General features: G+C 37.6%; 1 protein-coding gene across 15 annotated transcripts in view; it reads right to left on the reverse strand.

The window, feature by feature from the left end:
• The window catches only part of MID1 (midline 1), a 236,590-nt gene that overhangs the window by 48,552 nt on the left and 167,756 nt on the right, over window positions 1-20,282 (reverse strand). For 7 of the 15 annotated variants that reach the window (XM_085584413.1, XM_077781591.2, XM_085584426.1 and 4 more), the window contains exon 3: window positions 15,928-16,011. The exons of the other annotated variants lie outside the window; for them this stretch is intronic. In XM_085584413.1, coding sequence (XP_085440539.1) covers window positions 15,928-16,011 — 84 coding nt within the window. The remainder of the gene's footprint in view (window positions 1-15,927; window positions 16,012-20,282) is intronic. 15 annotated transcript variants of the gene reach the window in all.

Genomic DNA, 20,282 nt, shown 5'->3' on the forward strand with positions numbered 1-20,282 from the left:
TGCCATTTGTAAGTGCAGTTCTGCCCTTTAATTTAACTACACTAATCTGTCTTGTGAATTGCTCTTCAGATTTCCTCTACTGCTTCTTCTCTTTTGGAGAAGGAGAAATTTCATACCTGGGACCTCTGAGGAAAAAGAACAGGACAAGAGCTATATATATAGCACCCTATAGCAAAAGTTTTCCATTGATGTGTACAATAAGTTTGGAAAGGAAACAATTCATATACTTAAAAACTATTTGCCCATAGCAGAGACCATGTTTACCCACAACACAGGTCAATGAAACTTTCATTGAATACTTATTTTCAGAGTTATTTTGTTATTGTAACAGAAGGACATATAAAAATGAAGTGAAAATAACATTTTCTTTTAAACAGAGGCATTCAAACTTTAAAAGAATTTTGTTCCAGTTTAGATTGTGACAAAACTGATTAACTGACTATATAGGACAAGTTGGGATTTTTTTTTCAATTAAACTATTAGAAGATATCCAAGTGTTAACTTGGTTGGGATCTGGAGGGGGTTTGTTTTTTTTTTTTAAGGAGTCATTAATCAAAGAAGGATAAGAATAATAATCAGGAATCAAGGATCAAGAAGGAACACATTTAGCATCTTGCCACATTAAAAAGTAAAACAGTTTTGACTGATATGTGAGTTAATAAAGGTTTGCAAAAATATAAAAATATATTTGAGGACAGAATATATTAGACCTTTTTTTTTCCTGCCTCAATGCAGGAGTCAGACTGGAAGCTGAAGTGTTAAAAGAGCAAAACAAATACCAGACTCTCTGAATTTAATGCATGTCACTAAAGACTTATTGTGTCGAGCTAGAGGGCTTATAAACTCATTCTTTTCCCCATGGGCTAATCCAGTGCAATGAAGGGGGTTAAGGACAACTTGAACTATTGCACAGCTGTCCTGCAGCACCCTAGCAAAATGTACTTCCAGCCTCCCAGGACATGGAATGTATTTAAAACCAGGAGTTCAACACAAGCTCCTGCCCATGAGATGCATAATGTAATCCTGCTCAAAAGATCTGGGAAGTATTAATTCCAAAACCTGAAATTCTAAGTTTTCCACCTAAATAATAACAGGCATCTATACAAAAACAAACAAAAAATATTATCCAAAGAACCAAAATTTATGCAGTGTTTTTAAAGTCTGGGTTTCTACAGATGTCTGCCTAAACACTTCTGAAAGTTATATTTATTTAAGAGGTTTTATTGTGGAAAAAAAATCTGGGTTTAATCAGTCAATACATATTACTGCATTTTGTGGTTGAAATATTCCATCTTATCTAAGCAGGTATGTGTAGAAACAATTCAGTATTATGCAAAGCTAGCAGGTTAGAAAGGGCAGCTGGATAGGTAAGAAATGGAGAAGGTCAATGTGGTGACTTGGTCTGCATTAGGTAACAGTGGTGGAGCTGTCACAAGCCCAATTCAGCACTTCCTGCTGGCCTGTAATAAAGCTGGCACATCAGGCAGCTGCACCCTTCTCATTTGTTTCTCAGTATAGCAAACAGCACGTGGAAGGACATTTATTGACTGCCCTCCTGAGGACTGTCCATCCCGAGAATGAAGCTGTGAGTGCATCTCCTGGCACGGCTAGAGGGTCTGGCACAGCCAGGACTCACACTGGCCTCGTGTGCACCGGGCAGCCAGCATAGCTGGGGCTAACACGGAACACAGAGCTCCCAGGCGAGGAGTGCGAAGGGCTGTGAGGGCAGCCGCCGTAGGGAGGAAACAGGTGCAGCAGTGAACACAGCACGCGCCCAGCTGTTGCCCCAGCAGCGCTTTGGGATCCCTACAAGGCACCGCTGGGAAGCCCAGGGGAAGCCAGAGAACGGCACCTCCTTCAGAAAATGCTGATCCCACTGTCCAATGTCATGGTGCATGAGGCAAGTGTCACCAAACCAGCTAAGCCCCAGTTGTGGCATTGGGTGAAGTATACTAATCAAAGCACCACTTACAATTGTGTTTCATGGGGGTTTGTTTCTTGTGTTTATGAACCCTCTGGAATTTTGCCAAGAAGTACACCATCGGCTAATTATGACCCTCTGGAGCACTCTGCTTTTTCCTTGCTGAAGTCACTGAGGGCTCTGCCTTTTCCTTGCAGTGAATATACCATATACCATACCTCGCAGACTACATACCATAAAAAAGTTGGCATCTGTTCATTTTGGTGCTCATTCTGTCAGATTCTCAATGCCTTGATGCCCATGGTTAGAGCTTGCTCTAGACAGAAGTGTAAATCTCTCAATTTTCTTCTCCTCATTTGCTCTATTTCCTATTCAGCAAACTAAAACCATCTACTAGATTGAGTAAATATCCTGCAGGAAGTTTGGTGTGGGGAACTTGAGTTTCCCACAGTTTTCAAGTTTAGATTTAAGTTCAACTTTTTTGAATAGAAGGCTTAACTCATCTAAAATACTTGTCAACCTGACCAGATAATATAATTTTTCAGTATTTTTCTATACAAAGCTTTTGACCAAGCACCAGACCTCACATTTAGGAGTTACTAAAATACTTATCTTGATGTCTTGGACTGGTTACCTGGAACAGAGGCTAGACAGAGTTAGAGAATAAAGTGGGCATATATTAATGGCCTTCAACAGATACACCTTGGGCAGTGCAAAAGCCTTGCAGGGGCTACACCCAAGATGGACAATGGTCATGTGTTTTTCAGGTTTTTTCTATTTTTTTTTTTAACAGCAGCTTTGCTGTATCTTTGTAAAAAGACACAAGAGATTAAGAAGAATAAAAAGGATATAACAATATATTAAAAGTCTTTTTTATTATTATTTAAGTGATGGAAAATATCTAAAAAGAATAAAAGCAACCAGATCAGATTTCTTGATAGCACCTGTTTATATTATTAATGCACCTGGAGCATATATAATGGGTAAAACATTAATTTCACAATAAATATTGTAAAACTGCCTCCTTTACTATTATTTAAAATGTAGTTCCCTGTAAGGAATGTGATGTGCATTGGGTTGTCTGGAGTACATACACATTTAGAAAAAAATACGCTGTCTAAAATGGAAATGCCACGTTTACAGGGGACAATATTTTTTATTCAGAATTTGCCATTACTTTATTCTCTAATTCTGACTAGACTCTATTCTAGGTAGCCAGCCCAAGGCATCAATCTTTGGCTCAGATTTCAGGTACAGAGATGTTATTATATTTAAATCTTTGACTTTATAATTTGCTATGGATAAAACCATATAGCAACATTAAATACTCTTAGTAGAATTACATACTTAGGGACTTACTAAAAGAATATGATGGTGGTGAGCTGAGCTTAAACTAAATAGGCAGTATAAATTGCAAAGTACAGATCATGACTTGGAAGCAGATTTTGTTTCATATTTCTGTCATAGTCAGGTTAAATTTCTGTTCTGAGCAGCATAGTCTTTATTGCCAATACTTCCTCAGAGATCAACTCAAGATTTCAAATTCACTAAACAGCACTATTACCACCAAAAAAACCAACCCACCCCAAAACTAAAAAAGACAAAAATTAAACTAAAACTTCAACAAACTCCTCATGAGGCTTGGCTGGAAACCTAAAGTTTTGAATATATTTTAAATACTGATGCTTTAGAAAAATAACCATGACAAATCCAGCATTTAATTTTTCTCTTGCATTTTGCAACTGCTGAATGAAAGAAAAACATACCAAGAAGACACTAAGCAGGCAGAAGGGTCATCCTCTCTCATTAATGTACAATGCTAAAGGCTTTTCCTTCCCTTACCTCCTCAGTGCATCTAACTCCATTCCCAGACATCCTGCTCTCCATCACTACTCCTACTTCCAAAACATGCTCATAATTTTGCTCCATTTTTTCTGGTCATGCTGTGGCCTGTCCAGCTGCTGCTACAACATGCCCCTCACCTCCTGCTAGACTTTATGAGCCTGAGTTGAACTAAATTTCTGGCTATTGCTTTGCTGGCAGTATAGTGCCAAGAGTTACTGGGAGGAAGGTCTGAAAGTAATGTGGATGCTCAAGAAAATACTCAGGGGGTGAGGGATGCATGCTGCAGACAGCAGAACAGCTGAAGAAATAACTCCTTCTCCTGCTAAGATACCGTTTTTCACTCTATGATGAAATGCACTTTCAAAAAGAAATGAAATAATCAATTCAGTGATAATTCAACTATCATTTGAGAGGCCAATAAAGGAGGGACACATTATTTTTCAGCAGTCCTCACTAATGTATATGCAATGATTAAAAAATCAAACCAGCCAGAAGCAAACATTTCATGTGGAAGTCACAGCAGACTTGCCTGTTCACTTATCTCACTTTGCAGATGACCACAGACGTGTTTCACTTTACCATTGTGAATTAATCAATTTGTATCAACTAATGAGTTGTTCATGCTAGTAAGAACAATTGCATGAGGACACTTCAAAGTAGTGAGTTTTGGCTCAAGCAGGTATGTTTGCAAGTACTCTTGTAGTATTTTTTTACTGTGCTCTTAAAATCGCAGCATGCCTGACCATAAAATGTAATTCAAGTCAGTTCTACTTCATTGATAATTGAGTTCCCTGACTATACACTGAACATTTTTTTCTATTTTTTATTTCTTATTACACACAGTTTGAAAATTAAAACTCAAATAAAACTTCTGTGAGTTAAGAATTAGTGGGTTGTGTCAGAATGTTTGTAATATCACCACAGAACTCTGGTTCCACACAGCATTTAAAAATTCATTAAAAATAAATCTTCTGCTGTAATTTGCAAGGTGATAGATCCTGTCATACAAAATCAAAGGATGTTTTTAGGGAAAAAAGTGCAAGTACAAGCCAAGATATGTGCACCTGTAAGATTTCAAACTCACAAATACAGGTCTGTTTCAATTTATAAAACATTGTTTTGTACTCTTCTGAGTTAGAACTTTACTTTCTTGACATTTCAGATTTTCACTTGAAAGGCAAAACACAAAGGAAAGGACTATGTGTTCTCTAAGAGAACTGAACAATCAATAACAACTCTACATCTTCTAAGAGGAAAAGACTTTGAACATTTTACTGATGAAATAAAGATGAGATTCTTTGTTTATGGCCTTAATGCTACGCATACAAATTTGCATTAGTAAATTTAGTAAATCTGTCGTCAGAAGAGAGTGCATTTAATCCTCAGAAAAGGAAAGCAATTTATAAGGGCATATAGATACTAGATTTCAATAAATGCTCAATTAAGAACAAAATACTTATGAATAATAGAGAATAAAACACTTGAATCCACAGTCTGTTTTCTATACGAACAGCAAGTGACACATATAGCCCAATCGTTCTTTAACATCTTAAAAAATTCAGATGAATCATCAAAATTTTAACAGACCACTTTCCTGGTACCTCTTCTTCCTCCAAAATGCCAAATGCAAAAATGATGGTCCTCTAGAAGTGTGAGTAGTGAAGCAAATGCCAGATTCTACACCTAGGACAGGGCAACCCAGGTTGTGTGCACAGACTGGGGAATGAGAAGCTGAGATCAGAGCCATGAAAAGGGACCTGGGGGTCCTGGTCATTGGCAAGTTGAACGTGAGCCAGCAGTGCTCTGGCAGCCAGGAGAGCCAACCCTGTCCTGGGGGCATCAGGGACAGCGTGGCCAGCTGGGCAAGGGAGGGGATTGTCCTGCTCTGCTCTGAGCTGGGGCAGCCTCACCTCGAGTGCTGGAGCAGTTTTGGGTGCCACAATATCAAAAAACCCTCAAGCTATTGGAGGCTGTCGAAGGAGGACCATGAGGATGATGAAGGGCCTTGAGGAGAAGCAGCTGAGGTCACTCGGTCTGTTCAGCCTGGAGAAGAGGAGGCTGAGGGGGGGACCTCATTGAGGTCATCAACATCCTTACGAGGGGAAGCAGAGGGGCAGGTACCAATCTTTTCACTCTCATGACCAGTGACAGCCCTCAAGAAAGCTGCATGAAGCTGGGTCAGGAGAGGTTTAGTTTGGATATCAGTAAAAGGTTTTTCACCCAGAGGGTGACTGGGCCATGGAACAGGCTCCCCAGGGAAGTGGTCACAGCACCAAGTTTGACAGAGATCAACAAACATTTGAGTGATGTCCTCAGGCATATACATGGTGGCATTGTTGGGCTGTCCTGTGCAGGGACAGAGTAAGACTCAAGAATCATTTTGGGTCCCTTCCAGACCAGCATATTCTATGATTTAATGACCTTTGAATGATTTACAAAGAATCTTGGAATGTTTCATCTTCTCCATTCTAGCATACCTAAACTAAGGATGCAAAACTGAGCTAGTCTTACATGGCCTGCTGATCATCTTTACATCAGGTGGGATAACAGCAGTAAAATGTTGAAACAGCTTGCATGAACCCTCTCATACAGCTTTGCTTATTTTTCTGTAAATATTGTAACCATAATATGACATTCATGTAATGAAAAATGAATTACTTTACATTTTGCTGAACAGACTAGCAATTTAGAGAGAAGTGCAAATCCAATTATTCCTAGAGAAAGAGAAAGGGAGATCTTAACATTTCATTTGACACATTTACATAATCTGACCAATTTATAACGACTTCCTCCAGACAAATTATTCATTTGATTTATGACAGCCTTTGAAATTTTGCCTACTATCAAGGCTATCAAACTTTTTCTGCTGAAAACATGAATCAGTGTTGATTATATAAGTATGCTTTTCATGGAACTTTGGGAAGATATTAAAACTGAAAAGCACATGGAAGTTGCAACTTGAGGCCTTCAATTAATTCAGTTTGAGTTTGATCTCAGACAAAGTTTTCTTTGGAGAAAAGATATTAACTTTATTTACCCAGTATATTATTTCATTTCTGTATTTTCTACATTCATTATAGAGAGATGATCCTACAGACTTTGTGAGAATACCTTCTCTTTAGCCATATAAAACATACATAAAAAGCATACATCTATACAGAAGCTAATACATGCTCTGTAAAGTGAAATGAATGAATAATGCAACATGCAAGGGGTGTAGAGAGAGAACAGAATATTCTCCGGTGTTTCTGCTCATGGTCATCCATAGTATTTTGAGGTCACACAATACTGATTGAGTGCTGAGCCTGATTTAATGTAAAACAGCTTTTAAATTTTCTCTTTTTTTCATTGACTGAAGTAAGATCACTTCTCCCTGGATAAGTGAAAGCTCAAGGGGCCTCATAAGAATATCCCCATACTTAAAGAATACCTACAAACAGTCTTTTCACAAGCAGCCACACAGAGAAGATAAGAAGCAACAGGAGTAAGTTGCACTGGGAGACATTTCACCTCAATGTAAAAAAGACATGTTTTACAGTGGTAACAATAATTTACTAAAATAGCCTCCCCAGGGACAAAGGAGAGTTCTCATCACTGGAAGTCTTCAAGATGCAATTGGACAGGTAATCTGCATAGTGATCTAGCCTCCCTTTTACATGAAAGGTTGAAACAGATCATCTTGGGAGGTCCCTTCCAAAGTGTGGTGCTCTACAATTGAAGATTTATTTACCACTCTTATTAGTTAAAGAGCTGTATCTATAACTGATTCATTCTTTTAAGTATGGCCCTCTGTGCATGTGGACATGCGTGGACATATGGATGTGTTTTAGCACACCCTCCAGTGAAATCAACCTACAGGTTAGCTTGGCCTCTCATTCTAGCTTGCTGAGCATCATGGCTGTATTTTGAGCTGATTTGCCCAGTCTAGAACTATTTCAATTATGCAACTGTTCCCTGATTTTGACACTACAGTGCCATTAACAAAGTGAATTATGTACAGGAGAGGAGAACTGACATCTCTCTAATTCCTACTGGCCTGGTCCACACTTTCCTGCATCTCCAGATGCTTGGAAAACAAAGTCTGACAAAATTTGCAAGCCCTCAGGATTCTAGGCTTTCCCAGAGTGAGGGCTTTTGACTCCTCAGTTCTGCACATGAGCTGGCTCACCCCATGCATAAACACACAAGTCTGTGAGATGGCCAAGAAATAATTGTGCAAATAGCTGAGGAGGGGCCAGGAGAACCATGCCCTATATTGCCTTTGTAACTATGTCAAGAGAGGCACTCCAATAGGAAAAACAAGTTGGTTTTGGTAAGCCTTTCACCTTGTTGTAACTATTTATGCTGAAGATGAGACATACATTTTAGAAATTACATATTCTAGATAATATTTTGAATATTGAAATGACAGTTTCATTAACTTCCATATTTTTCATTTGTTTCTGCCAGAGTGGTTCCTATTGAATATATAAAACTAGCTTTTACCCATGATTTTTGTAATTAATAAGGAACTTATTTACTTTATAATTCAATATCTCTGTTTTCTTTGTTTTCATAATAATGTATTTGTTCCTGAAGTTAACAGTGATGCAAATCTCCCAAAGTCTTTGTTTCCATAGTAACCACCTTACTTTAAGAGAAAGAACCAAATCACACGCCAAATACGTGAGGCTCTAAAATGATTTAAATTACTCATTAAACTTATTTTTAAAAAACTGATAAAATTTCTTAATACAGACAAAAGTGTAATAATGCCTACTTTGTTCTTTTCCTATATGAATTTCAATTACTTTTACAAGAGAAAAATATCCTGATCCTTATTTATCAGGATTTTTCCCTAGGATCAAATGCCTTTAATCAAATATGCACTAAAGGCTATGCTAGCTTTCCTACTGAGTCAATGGGCTCTGAATGATAGCCATTAGAAACCAGTAAAGTTCAGAATGCCCCTTCCACTCTGGATACTAAATGCTGGTAAAATTTTTGTTCAGGAAAGTAACCTGGGTGCTCAAGATAATGATTATTACTCATATGTTAGAGTGGTATCAGCTATTTCTCAAACAATCTATACATGGTTACTGAAGATAGCAAAAGCAAAGATTCCTAGGTTTCACATAACAGGTGTTTTGCCCTTTCCACAGTCTATTGACATGTGATCAAAATGAAAATTTACTGGATGAATGTTCTGAATTCAAACTTCTAAAACTAGCCCCTTAGAAACATGTTACAAAAAAATAAACCCCAAAACACAAACAAAAAACAAAACACACACAAAAAACCCCAAAAACAACAACAAAAAAAAACCAAACCAAAACCAAAAAAACCTGCCTTGCTTCTGAATGTAATTTTGAAACTGCATGTCTAAAAAAAGAAGTTTTCAATATTTCTTGATGGGTTTGTCCAGACCTTTAAGGTTGTCCATTCTCATTATTAAATATGTGCTGCAGAATATCTCCACTGTATGACACTAGCTGCTGGGTGTTTTTTCAAAGTAAATAGAAATCTGTTTTGTTTCATCTTACAGAGTTCCCTAAAGGTAACCTCAGAAATGTCTTAGGTACAAATGAAATTTGTACATCAAAAATGCTTTTGAGACTCAGAGTCCAACAACTAGCACGAAAATCAAATGTGAATGAAAGAAAAAGTGAAATGAAAGAAAAGGAAATCGCAGTAAAAGCAGTGGATTTCACATCTTGGTGATTTTCTTTAAGCAAACTCTGTATTTTTGATAAACAGCTGTTGACCCTGACAACTGCAGAAAAGGCCCCACGGATCCTGTGGACAAGGATCTGACCATGTGCTCTCACAGCAAAGGTGGCTGATGATGCCTTGAAGGTGTTTAAATGATGATGTTGCTGCAGCTGTGAGTTTCTATCCTTGAAGATAGTCAAAATAGTCACTAGGCAACCTGTCTTCATTGTGAAAGGGGCTGCTGACTAGATAACTTCCAGAGGTCTCTTTCAAATTAATTACTCTCTAATTCTCTAATTAAGACACTTATTTTTATAGATAATAAATATTACTGACATTCTGAAATTTTATAGATAATTAATTGAGCCATAAATAATTTTTATATAAAGAATTCAATGAAATATATTTTTAGAAGCTGAGTTTATCTGAGTTTATCATATATGACTTATAGCACAAGTGACAATGTTTTGTACATTTGACTGCACTATTCAAAGTATGTTGTAAACCATGAGTATTTATCTTCTGGATTATGTCAAGCTCCAGTGAATAAAATTATTTTTTGGGTCGTGTACAGTTACGGAAACATTACACTTTTTCTGCTTCACCTGGAATCTTTGACAGAGAGTAAGACTGTAATTTATTAAGGGTGCATTCAGTTTTCAGTGCACTTGTGAGAGATAAAAAAAAACAGAACAGGAATTGCAAGGCATCTTCAGCCTTACCTGCTTCATGTACTCTACTAAATAGAAAAATCTGATTTATTTTCCATCATTCAGCATTAGTTGAGGAGTTTAACCAGGGGTGGAAGAACTGCCACTCTTTTTTTGGGACTTAGTCTGCCAGCACATGGCATCAGACAGTTGTGGTTCAGTGCTCCTGGCTGAGCTAATGGGGATGAGTTTCAAAGACCTTTAAATTAAAAACCCATTAATGGAGAGGACAGATTCAGACTTGCTTTTATCTGCTTTTAACATTTACTTGCTTGATATGAAAGCTGTAGGGCAAAAGGAAGATAAAGCCTTAAAAAGTGTGTGGATTGCTTTACATAGAAGTACAAAAGAAATTAACAAAATTTAGTCCTATACAGTGTTAGAAAACTGTAAAGATAGAACCACCTACATGAATTACAATGCTTACGTAAAACTTATTCCCACTTCTCAGTTTTCCTTGAATAGCCTGGCTGCCCTGGTTTTCTCTTCCCTGTTAAATTGTGCTTTTTATTTTTTTTTCACAGTCAAAAATGGTACTTAGCTGAAGTGAAATCCTTAAATCTTTTCAGGGTATACAGTATGGGTCTCCTAATTAGGACCTCCAGTAGAAACAGCAGAATTTTTAAAAAGACTGGAGATAGGGGAAAGAAATACTACATCATAGTTTCTACTGAAATAATCCCCCAATTAAATAAAAATATAAGCTAAAAATTACACGGTCTTCATTTTTTCCCTAGAGGTTTTGCATAAGGCTAAATGCATTTTCAGTTTAGACCCTCAGATTTAAAAAAAAATGGTGTGCTATTATGCATCAGAACTGTAATTAGTCATTTTAATAATAACAATGGAGTTTATAATTTCACACCAGGCTGATCATCACTTGAAACCATTTATTTCAGCTCAGTACATCCTCTGTTAATTGGAATGTTTTGCTAGTGGTGTGTTCCCATTAAGATACAGTCCTGCCATTATGGCCATTAGGCTTGACCTCTTTCCTTGAATCCACCCCAGGAAAAAGCCATCTGGAATCCATGCATGTGGATGGCTGGATTCAGATACACTAACAGTGATTGTCCTGTTGCTCTGTAAGTTATAGGTGAAATAAAAGAATTAGCTTGCAAAATGCTGTAGTCTCTCATGCACGAGGTCAGATTCTGCAATTACCGTGGTCATACATGGCCTTAGAAAGCAGAGAATTTATAATGTTTGCCTGCAGCAAGTTTTTAAAAGTAGTTTTGCTATACACAAAGGGCTAAATCCAACCATTAGTTGAACGTTAAGAATCAGATAATTTAGAGAGATGTAGCTCAGCTCATAACTTATCCTCAACTATTTAGAACATTCAGACTTTTTAAAGCTGTTGCTCATATCAGCAGGGATTGTAGTTACGTCTGTGATCATGCATATTTGACATTTCCTATTATTAGCTCCTTATTTCACATACTGCAATGTCAAACTTCAGTTATATCAGATTAAACTTTCCAGTTGCAGTATTTCCTTGGCCTGATTTTATTTAATTTTCATTTTTCTAGAAATGTAAGATAAAACCACCAGCTTGCCACAAAACAAGTTACAGAAAATATGCTGCCATTAGTGATAAAAAGTCATGTTCTGGTGCTTCAGTGTTTTGAAATCTGGACTTAAATTTGGCAGGAGAGGTTTTTGTGCCAGGTGTATGCCTTTTTGCCTTTAGCTGCCAGTCCTTCCAAATTCAAACAAGATATGCAAAAAACTGTACATCACAATTTTGCAACTAAAAACTCTGAAGACTGACAACACTAGCTGAGCCCCAGACTCCCAGCTGACCAGATGGGATATGTGCTACCATGGTACAGGTCAGGGCTACTCAAACTCGCCTACAATATCCTTGTAATGACTTCTTCCACCTGATGACCTAAGGCAGGGTTATATTCCAGATCTAAAAGCAGATTTTGTCTCTCCTTGCTCCTAGTTCCCCTCCCGTGAGAGCACACTTGTTAACACAGAGAAATTAAATGTTAACACACTGAAAATTAAAATGGAGCAAGCACTGTAAGTTAGAAACATAGAAAGGAGTATGACAAATAGATGGAATTAGGTGGACTAGCAGTGGATATAAAATGTTCCTGGCGAGGCTAGAGGAGGTGCTGGGAAGAAATGGGGATGGAAAACTGGAAAAGCAGAGTAAGCAAAGAGTCACTATGACAAAGGTTGTCAAGACTGGGAGATGGGTGAGCTGGAAGGCTCTCTGGAAGTACAACCAGATGAGATCCTCAAATGAGAGAGTAAAATGACAAGTTAGATACTGCAAAGGATAATTCCAGGAACAAAAAAGGGGCAGAGATGGTGGAAAGATAATGTGAAGGGAAGAAGAAACAGCAGAAGAAGGACCAAGGAAAAGTCAGCATAGTGAGATGAAAATATACAAATGGGAAATACTGTGTTGGGTAAGCAGCTGGGAAAATAAAGCCTTGCAGGGTAGAACCACTAGGACAAGAGACCAGAGAGGGCAGAGTCCTGAGCAGAGCAGTGGTCTGTGGGATGGCAGGGGCTTACCGAATATAGCTGAGCATCCATGGAGGTCCAAGCAGTCTGGGAACCAAAGGAAAAGGTTCAGAATAAATACAGATATAGAAGCAGGAAAATACTAATCTGGGGACATGGATGCTGAGCATATACTGGAAAACTGGAAAAGGATCTGAGCAGGCAAGGAGACTGAGAATGGGTGTCAGGAAAAAGGAATACCAAGTCTAAGGAAGGAAGATGGAAGTCAGAAATTAGACTCTGTCAGAGGAAAAGGCCTCTAGGTGAATAATTTAGAGGACTTGGTGTGGGTTTATTTTACAGGGAAAATGTCTGCACCAGATAACTTTCTAATAAATCTCAAATGATCCTTATGATATCAGCTATATATTCCCATTTAGTAATACATTTCCATCTGCCAGCAGATCTGTAATCATATATTACAACAGAATCACATAAATGAGACCAGCAGAGACAACTGGTCCCTCACCAGAGAGTCTGGTTTTATTGTTTCTCACAAATCTTTTTTGCAGCCTTGGGAATATTTCTTACATGCAAGATGTGAGAAGTAAAAATCAGAAATGGTCCAATGATTGCCTTTGGAATTGCTGCTCTTTTGTGGGCACTTAAAAAGGCAAACATCAAAAGATCCTTTACTCTTCTAAATTATCAACCTGTGATTTCTATGAGTTTTGCTATTGATTTGATTGAGGTAGGATTTCACCCCTTAATTGTTTGTAAAGGAAACTGAAATAAAGCACTTGTTCTCCCAATCCAGCTTTTAATTAACAAAAGACTGCAAAGTTAACGTAATTGTTTGGGTTTTCATTTGCTAAGGATACCTCAGTGTAAGGATCAAGACTTTGATCTCTTTTGTAGTTTTTTTTCCCTTTTCTTTTCTGACATTACTAATCAAAGACGCAGTTAAAGTGGTTTCATTTCCCATATACAATAATTTCAAAAATGTGTTTTCTCGCTTTTATGGTTTAACCCCAGCTGTCATCTAAGTACCAGCAGCCAGGTTGGACAGGAGCTCAAGGATCATGTGGTCCAAACTTTCCTGGCAAAAGCACAGTCTAGACAAGATGGTCCAGCACCCTGACCTGCAGAATCTTAAAACTGTCCAACACTGGGGAGTCCAGCACCACTTCTAGAGGAGATTATTCCAATTGCTGATTGTGAAAAACTTTCCTTTCATGTCTAATCAGAATCTCCCCAGTAGTAACTTGTACTCATTACCCCTCATTTTTCCATTGGACTGCTTGTAAAAAGAAGTCTCTATCCTCTTTGTAGTCACCTTTTAAATACTGAAACATGATGATAAGGTCTGCCCTAAGCCTTCTTTTCCCAAACAAACCCACTAGCTGGAGTGAAATCCTTAATTCTTTTGAGGATATACAGTATGGGTCTCCTAATTAGCACATCTGATAGAAAATCAATTTAAAAAAGACTGGAGAAAGAGTAAAGAAACTCCTTGTTTTAGACTAAGCACCTCTTAGCAACAACAAGCCATCAGCGTGTTATCAACATCATTCTCGCACTAAATCCAAAATGTAGCACTGTACCAGCCTGACTCTGCCAGCTGGCTTTAGAGATATTTTAGTATTTAACACTTGTCATGTCTAAAAAGTGAAATGTTCTCCTCCAATACTTTTATTTCAGTGCTAGCCATTTCTCTTCCAGTTCAAGGAATAAGTCATTGTCTGGAAAAAAAACTGTTTTTGAAAACAAAATTCATATGCCTGATTTAACCCACACAGAGAAATCCCAGCAAATCCCAAATCTCTTGTGAAAAAAAAAACTTACACATAGCAAGATTTACCACACTTCTTTTAAAGATTCTGAAAATGGCGTAGTGCACATGGCATAGTGAGTATGCTTTTAAAAGCAATAGGTTTACTATGTTACTTTCTTATTAGTCTTAAGGAAGAAACATTTCTGACTGGTAATATCCAGAACAGAAGAAATGAAAAATCATTATGAGAGCTGCATTATTTTGAGCATCGACTGGTAGGAAAAAGAAACCCTACAGAGCAAGTTTTTCATGTAAGTTATTTCTTGAGTTTTGTTCCCAGGAGTGATGTTTATTCAGTGGCCTTTGCCACTTCACATCACTGAGTATTTCAGTTATTTCATCTATAAAAGAAAAAGAAAATAAATATGGGCTTAACTCTTCCATAAGATAATACAAAATTAGCCTTAAGGCAGTACCCATAAGCCTTCCACAGCCACTCTTCATGTACTGGGACTTCCTGGTTTTCCTGGGGTGGGAACAGGCACTACAAATGTCCTGGCAGCTTTTACGTGGTAATTCTTCCCATTGAATGGGACTAGTTATATACAAATAATACAAACAATACTGAATATTAGGAGTCCTGTAGTCTCTACTATGATACTGTCACTTTCTGGCTGCAGTGACAAGGCCAGTTTAAGAAATACAGGTTTTCCCTTCCCACTACTCTTAATCCTACTGGCACCACTCTGTGCAGCTACAGTGTAAGCCAGGTGTGGGTTAAACCTCTGGAACAAAGTAGGGAATAAGAATTATCCTTTAAACATGTATAAGAGATCTAGTTTGCAACATCTCCACAGACACTTTTAGCTGCAGAAAAACGGAGGAGTTGATGAGCTGTGGCAGAGCGGGAAGAGCGAGGTGCTCAGGGGCCAGAAGTTGCCAGGTGGTCCCCAGGCAACTACCAGGTAATCCTGACTCACTAAGTCCCTTTAGCCCTTTAAAATACACTTACATAGAACACTATTTTCACTGATGTTGTGATATTAAAAGGAGAGAAATTTACTATCAAAAAATGAAAACTCAGCACTTGATACTACATGTGATGATAAAAAACCAAACAATCAAACAGAAAATGGAAGGGAAGAGGATGACTGTAGAACTGCTGCCAGGAAATCTCATGCCGAGGTGTGTGATCATATCTCTTTGGTCAAACATTATTCAATATACAAAACAGCCAGTCAACTCCAGATGCAAATTAACGTTACTTACTCATCACATCTGATAATATAGTGATGTTCTATTTATTTATTTTGAACTGGCATGATGATTTCTGCTATGAATCTCTGTTCCCTTATATTTTAAAGTTATGTACCTAGCCAAAAGGTTTGCTCTATTTCAAATTTAAAAAAATACTCCCATTTACTGAAACCACTTATTTCACATGACAGTTGGGAGTGTATTCATTGTGGGATGAGTATATACTTGTGTTCAGGAAACTGAATTATAAATGCAGGTTTCCTTACCTGGCCTGCCATGGCACTACAGAGTGATACTGCCACAGCTCCTGAATTCTCAGCAAGTTCTGGACTCCAGGGTGGGGTTAGTTCCTTAGTGAGAAAGAAATGAATTGATAGAAATAGAGTTTATGGCATCTTTGCATCTTTTATTTACTGTAGATGCAATTTTAAAAAGAAGAATTAGATAGCTAAGTCAGTGTGTGGTATGTGACTCAGAGACTGCTTCTGAAATTCCAGAAAAGACTCCCTCAATTTAAAAATTCAGAGTAAAGGAAGGACTCTGTTTAAGCTCATTTTTACAGACAGAGAAAAACTCTTAGCTTTATCTGCCTTTTTTTTTTTTCTTCCTTTTTTTTGGCAGCTAGTGACTTAATTTCAAAAGTTATTAAAATAACTTCAGAACATACTATTGTTAAAAGGGTCATTCTTGCTCTCAGCCTTTCATCAGCACTACAGCATGTGGGGCATATAGCCAAGTACATCAAAATATTAATCTTACTGAAAGCAAATCCTTCTCCAAGGTGCGTGACTGTAGCAGCCAGCACCAGTGAGGAGGTGGATAACAAGCTATCATGAAGCAAGCAGTGAAATAGAACCATCTTCCCTATTAATGAGGTCTCAAATTACCTGAAATTACTCACAAAACTTCTCTAAGTGACAATTTCCTCAGAAGTTTCTAGAGCCCACACTATTTTCTTTAGGCTTATGACTGTTGAAAGTCTTGCCTCTGAAAACTAAGCAGCCCTTACTCTGAAACGTTAATATTTAGTTTTTCCGGATGCCTTGCATTTGAAGGACACATTTCCAAGGCATGGATTAAACAACTAAGAAACCCAAACGAAACAAAAATATAAACTAAAAGCCCATTGAAAAAAGTAAAGGGTAAGTTAAATTTCAGGTACTATTTTATTTGCATGGTATTATTTCTGGATAAGCAAACTACAGCTGTAGAATGATGAGTATCCTCTGAACACCTGGCTCTTGAAGTACTGGATAATTGGAAAAAAATCAGAAACTACAGAAATATTTTAAACTGCTGCTCCCTGGGAAAAAAAATGGTTCCAACTAACTGTGTAGAATTGTACTGGTGAAAGATGGAAGAGGAGGGAGTGAAAAAGTAGGTTTTTTAGCATTCTAGAGGGAGACAATATACTGTGGATAGTGGAGAAAACCATTATTTCCAACAGGGTTTCATTTAAATTCAACCTCCTCTCTAACTTTGACCTGACTGCCTATAATATATCTATGCAGCTATCTACCACATCTACAATAGTTGCAAACTGAATGTCTAACTTTAAAGAAACAGAGACAGAAGTCTTATATATGCTGAAGTCCTACAAATTTCATTCAGATTTCTTGCTGAATGGGGGAGTGAGAGCTCTGTTACTGATCCTGCTGAAGAGGAAAACCAAGGTGTGAATTGACCTGACTCAATTCACATGGGCTGAAGCATCCATGTACCCTGGACACCTCCCCTGTGCTGCCCAGCTGCTTGCCCAGCTGGTAGCCTATGCAAAAGAAGAGGGATTGAGGACATCCACTGGTTTCCAAGAAAGCATAGCAAGGAAGGAAAACTGAACTCACAGAGCATGTGAAGAAACTGGATTTATTCAGAGTGGTAATGGAGGAAAAAGCTGCTGTTTGTAGCTTTGTTGGCCCTGCTGCACATACAGCTTACTTTGTAATGCACCTGCCACTTTTCCAGAGACTCCAGCCTGGACGGGGGCTGGGTTATGAACACCAGAAAAGGAGTTAACCTGTGGCCACAGGAGAAATAAAAGAAAATAATAATTTATTTTCTAAACTCCTGAGCATCAACTGCTCTCAAGGAAGAAAGTGTGGTATTCAGTCCAGCTGGAAAGTGCTGCAGTAAATACTGGTTGTATCCCAAAAATACTGCAGGGTGCCACTATAAATAATTGCATAGCACACCAAAATAGATATGATACTTTATGCTATGCATTATTGCAAGGTACACTGCATTGCAATATTACAATATGCTACTGCAGTATCACTAGCTGCAACAGGATAAGTAAAAGCACAGTTTACGATAGATTATAGAAAATTACAGTGAATGCAGCTTTACATTTTTAACACATTTTTGTATTAGCACAGTTTCACACTCATATTTGCAATATTTGTGTGCCTGTCAAATTTGGAAATAAATCTAAATTAATGACAAAGTTCTAAATTATCAGAACAATGCATTAAATCTATGCACCAGCACATTTCCTCTAAGCACTTTAAAGAAGGTTCACAAGAACTGTTCTATCCCAGAGAGCTGTTCTTTAGCTAATTCCTTTCAAACTATAATGCCAAGCACTCAGCAAATTCATCAAATATTGGTAGGGAGACCTTGCCATTAGTGATGATTGTGCCCTGTTTTTACATTGCAGGTGGGAAAGAATCTTTTTGTCACCTCTTGGAATGGGTCAGAGGACTTAGGCTGGAATTCATCCAGCTGGATAAGCATGTGCTCACTCTTAAATTCCTTCATAATTATAAGGACTGTTACTCAGCACCAGGAATCCATCTGAACTACACCACTCCACAACATGCAAAATCCAAAAAATAAGCGCAGAAAGCAAATAAATAGTCAGGTAATCAATTAATATGGTAATTATCAACACAGAAGGAAGGACCAAACACTAAATTTTGAGCCTGATAATGCCTCATTCCTTCTTTAGTGTATGAGACATTTATCTGTAAATAAAATGTCGCCAGTGAATAACTGTGAAATTAAAAGAAATTTATGGTAATTAAAAGCAGAGCTGAGCACTGAAATATTCCCTCCAGGGACATTTATTCAAATATTGCCATTAGAGAATTTAGGTTAAAACATAAATAGTGATAATTATCCATAGCTCACAGATGATTAATTGATTACTGATGAGTGATAGTTGGTTAAAATTAAACTAATTTATCAACTTTATATATAAATATTATAGAGCATGCTTTTAAAATCATAATTCATTATTAGAGAACTGTCCCAAATATTTATAAGCCAAAAAATCATAAAACTAACATTTAGATTTTTTTTCCCTGAAGCTTTTAATACTTACTATATTGTTATATGGTGGATCCAAAGATGAAATTAGTCATTAGTTTTGAAATACCTGTCATAAAGGAACTGATTTATAAGAAAATTAAGTGACATACTGCATTCTTTCCTCTGTCTCCTGTTACAGAGTGGTATCCCAAATCAGGTCTGCTCTGCTAGATACTGTATGAATACAAGATAAAAATGTAGTCTCACCACAAAAGTAGCTAAACATTTCAAGCAAAGAACCTAGCATTAAAAGACCAAAAATGGATGCCATCTTTTATTATAATTATTTTTAAATTCCTTGACATATGACATTCTAAAAGAACAAAAATTCAGACTTCGCTGCTTTAGAAGTTCTGTCTTTGAGCCTGAATTGACCTTGACCTGAAACATTAAGCATTTTTCTAGGTAAGAGAATGGAATATGAAAAATGGATATTTATTTGGAAAATAGCAGCACTGAGACAATGACAAGGGAGAAGCAGCAGTAAAGTATCACCATATAGACTGCTCAAAGGAATTGTAGGAAGCTGAATCTCAGGGAACATCAAAACAGAAAGATACTAAAGTGATGGCAAATTAACATGGCTGAACCAATGCCTGAACATGCAATTTTGACAGTAGTGCCTTGGACAATGAGGAACAAAATGAGTTGAGGATCAAATTCACTGGGAGGCAAAAGTAGAAGCCTATATGGGAAATGATCAGGTTAGAGACAAGCAAGAACTTGAGCATGTGAACAACCTGTATGAGAAAATGAAAGGCTAAAGATATAAAAAAGTCAGCCTGTCTGAAAATAGTGTTTTAGATAAACGCATATATATTCACATGCAGGTATATAAAAATATATCTGTCTGTGCATGTCTGTATATATACAGACATATATGAACTCTTGTCAGGGGCAGGTCAGAAATATCTTGACAAAATGAAAAAACCTCTGTGAATGTCCCATTCTGTGGATGTCCCATCCTTTCAAGTGTTCAAGGCCAGGTTGGACAGGGTACCGAGGAGCCTGATCTAATTGGGAGCCCTGCCCATGGTGGGGTCAGAGGGTTAGGTCCTTTCAAACTCAAGTGCTCTTGTGATTCCATGAATGTAGATTGTTCAGCCCATGTGACTGCCTGTTTTTCTGCAGGTTGCAGTAATTTTTATTTTTATTCCAAGCTGTGTTTGTTTGTCCCCAGCTCTTTTGCCTTCAGACCTTGTTCCTGACTGAGCTCAACTGCAATAAGCTAAAGCCAAGCATTCTGATGAGAAGTACAGCCTGAATGTGTAGGATGCTGAGACATGGCTCTCAGAGGGAGATGTCAAACCTC

This window comes from Lonchura striata, chromosome 1 (assembly GCF_050655825.1).
Source record: "Lonchura striata isolate lonStrDom1 chromosome 1, ASM5065582v1, whole genome shotgun sequence".
Taxonomy (NCBI): Eukaryota; Metazoa; Chordata; class Aves; order Passeriformes; family Estrildidae; genus Lonchura; species Lonchura striata.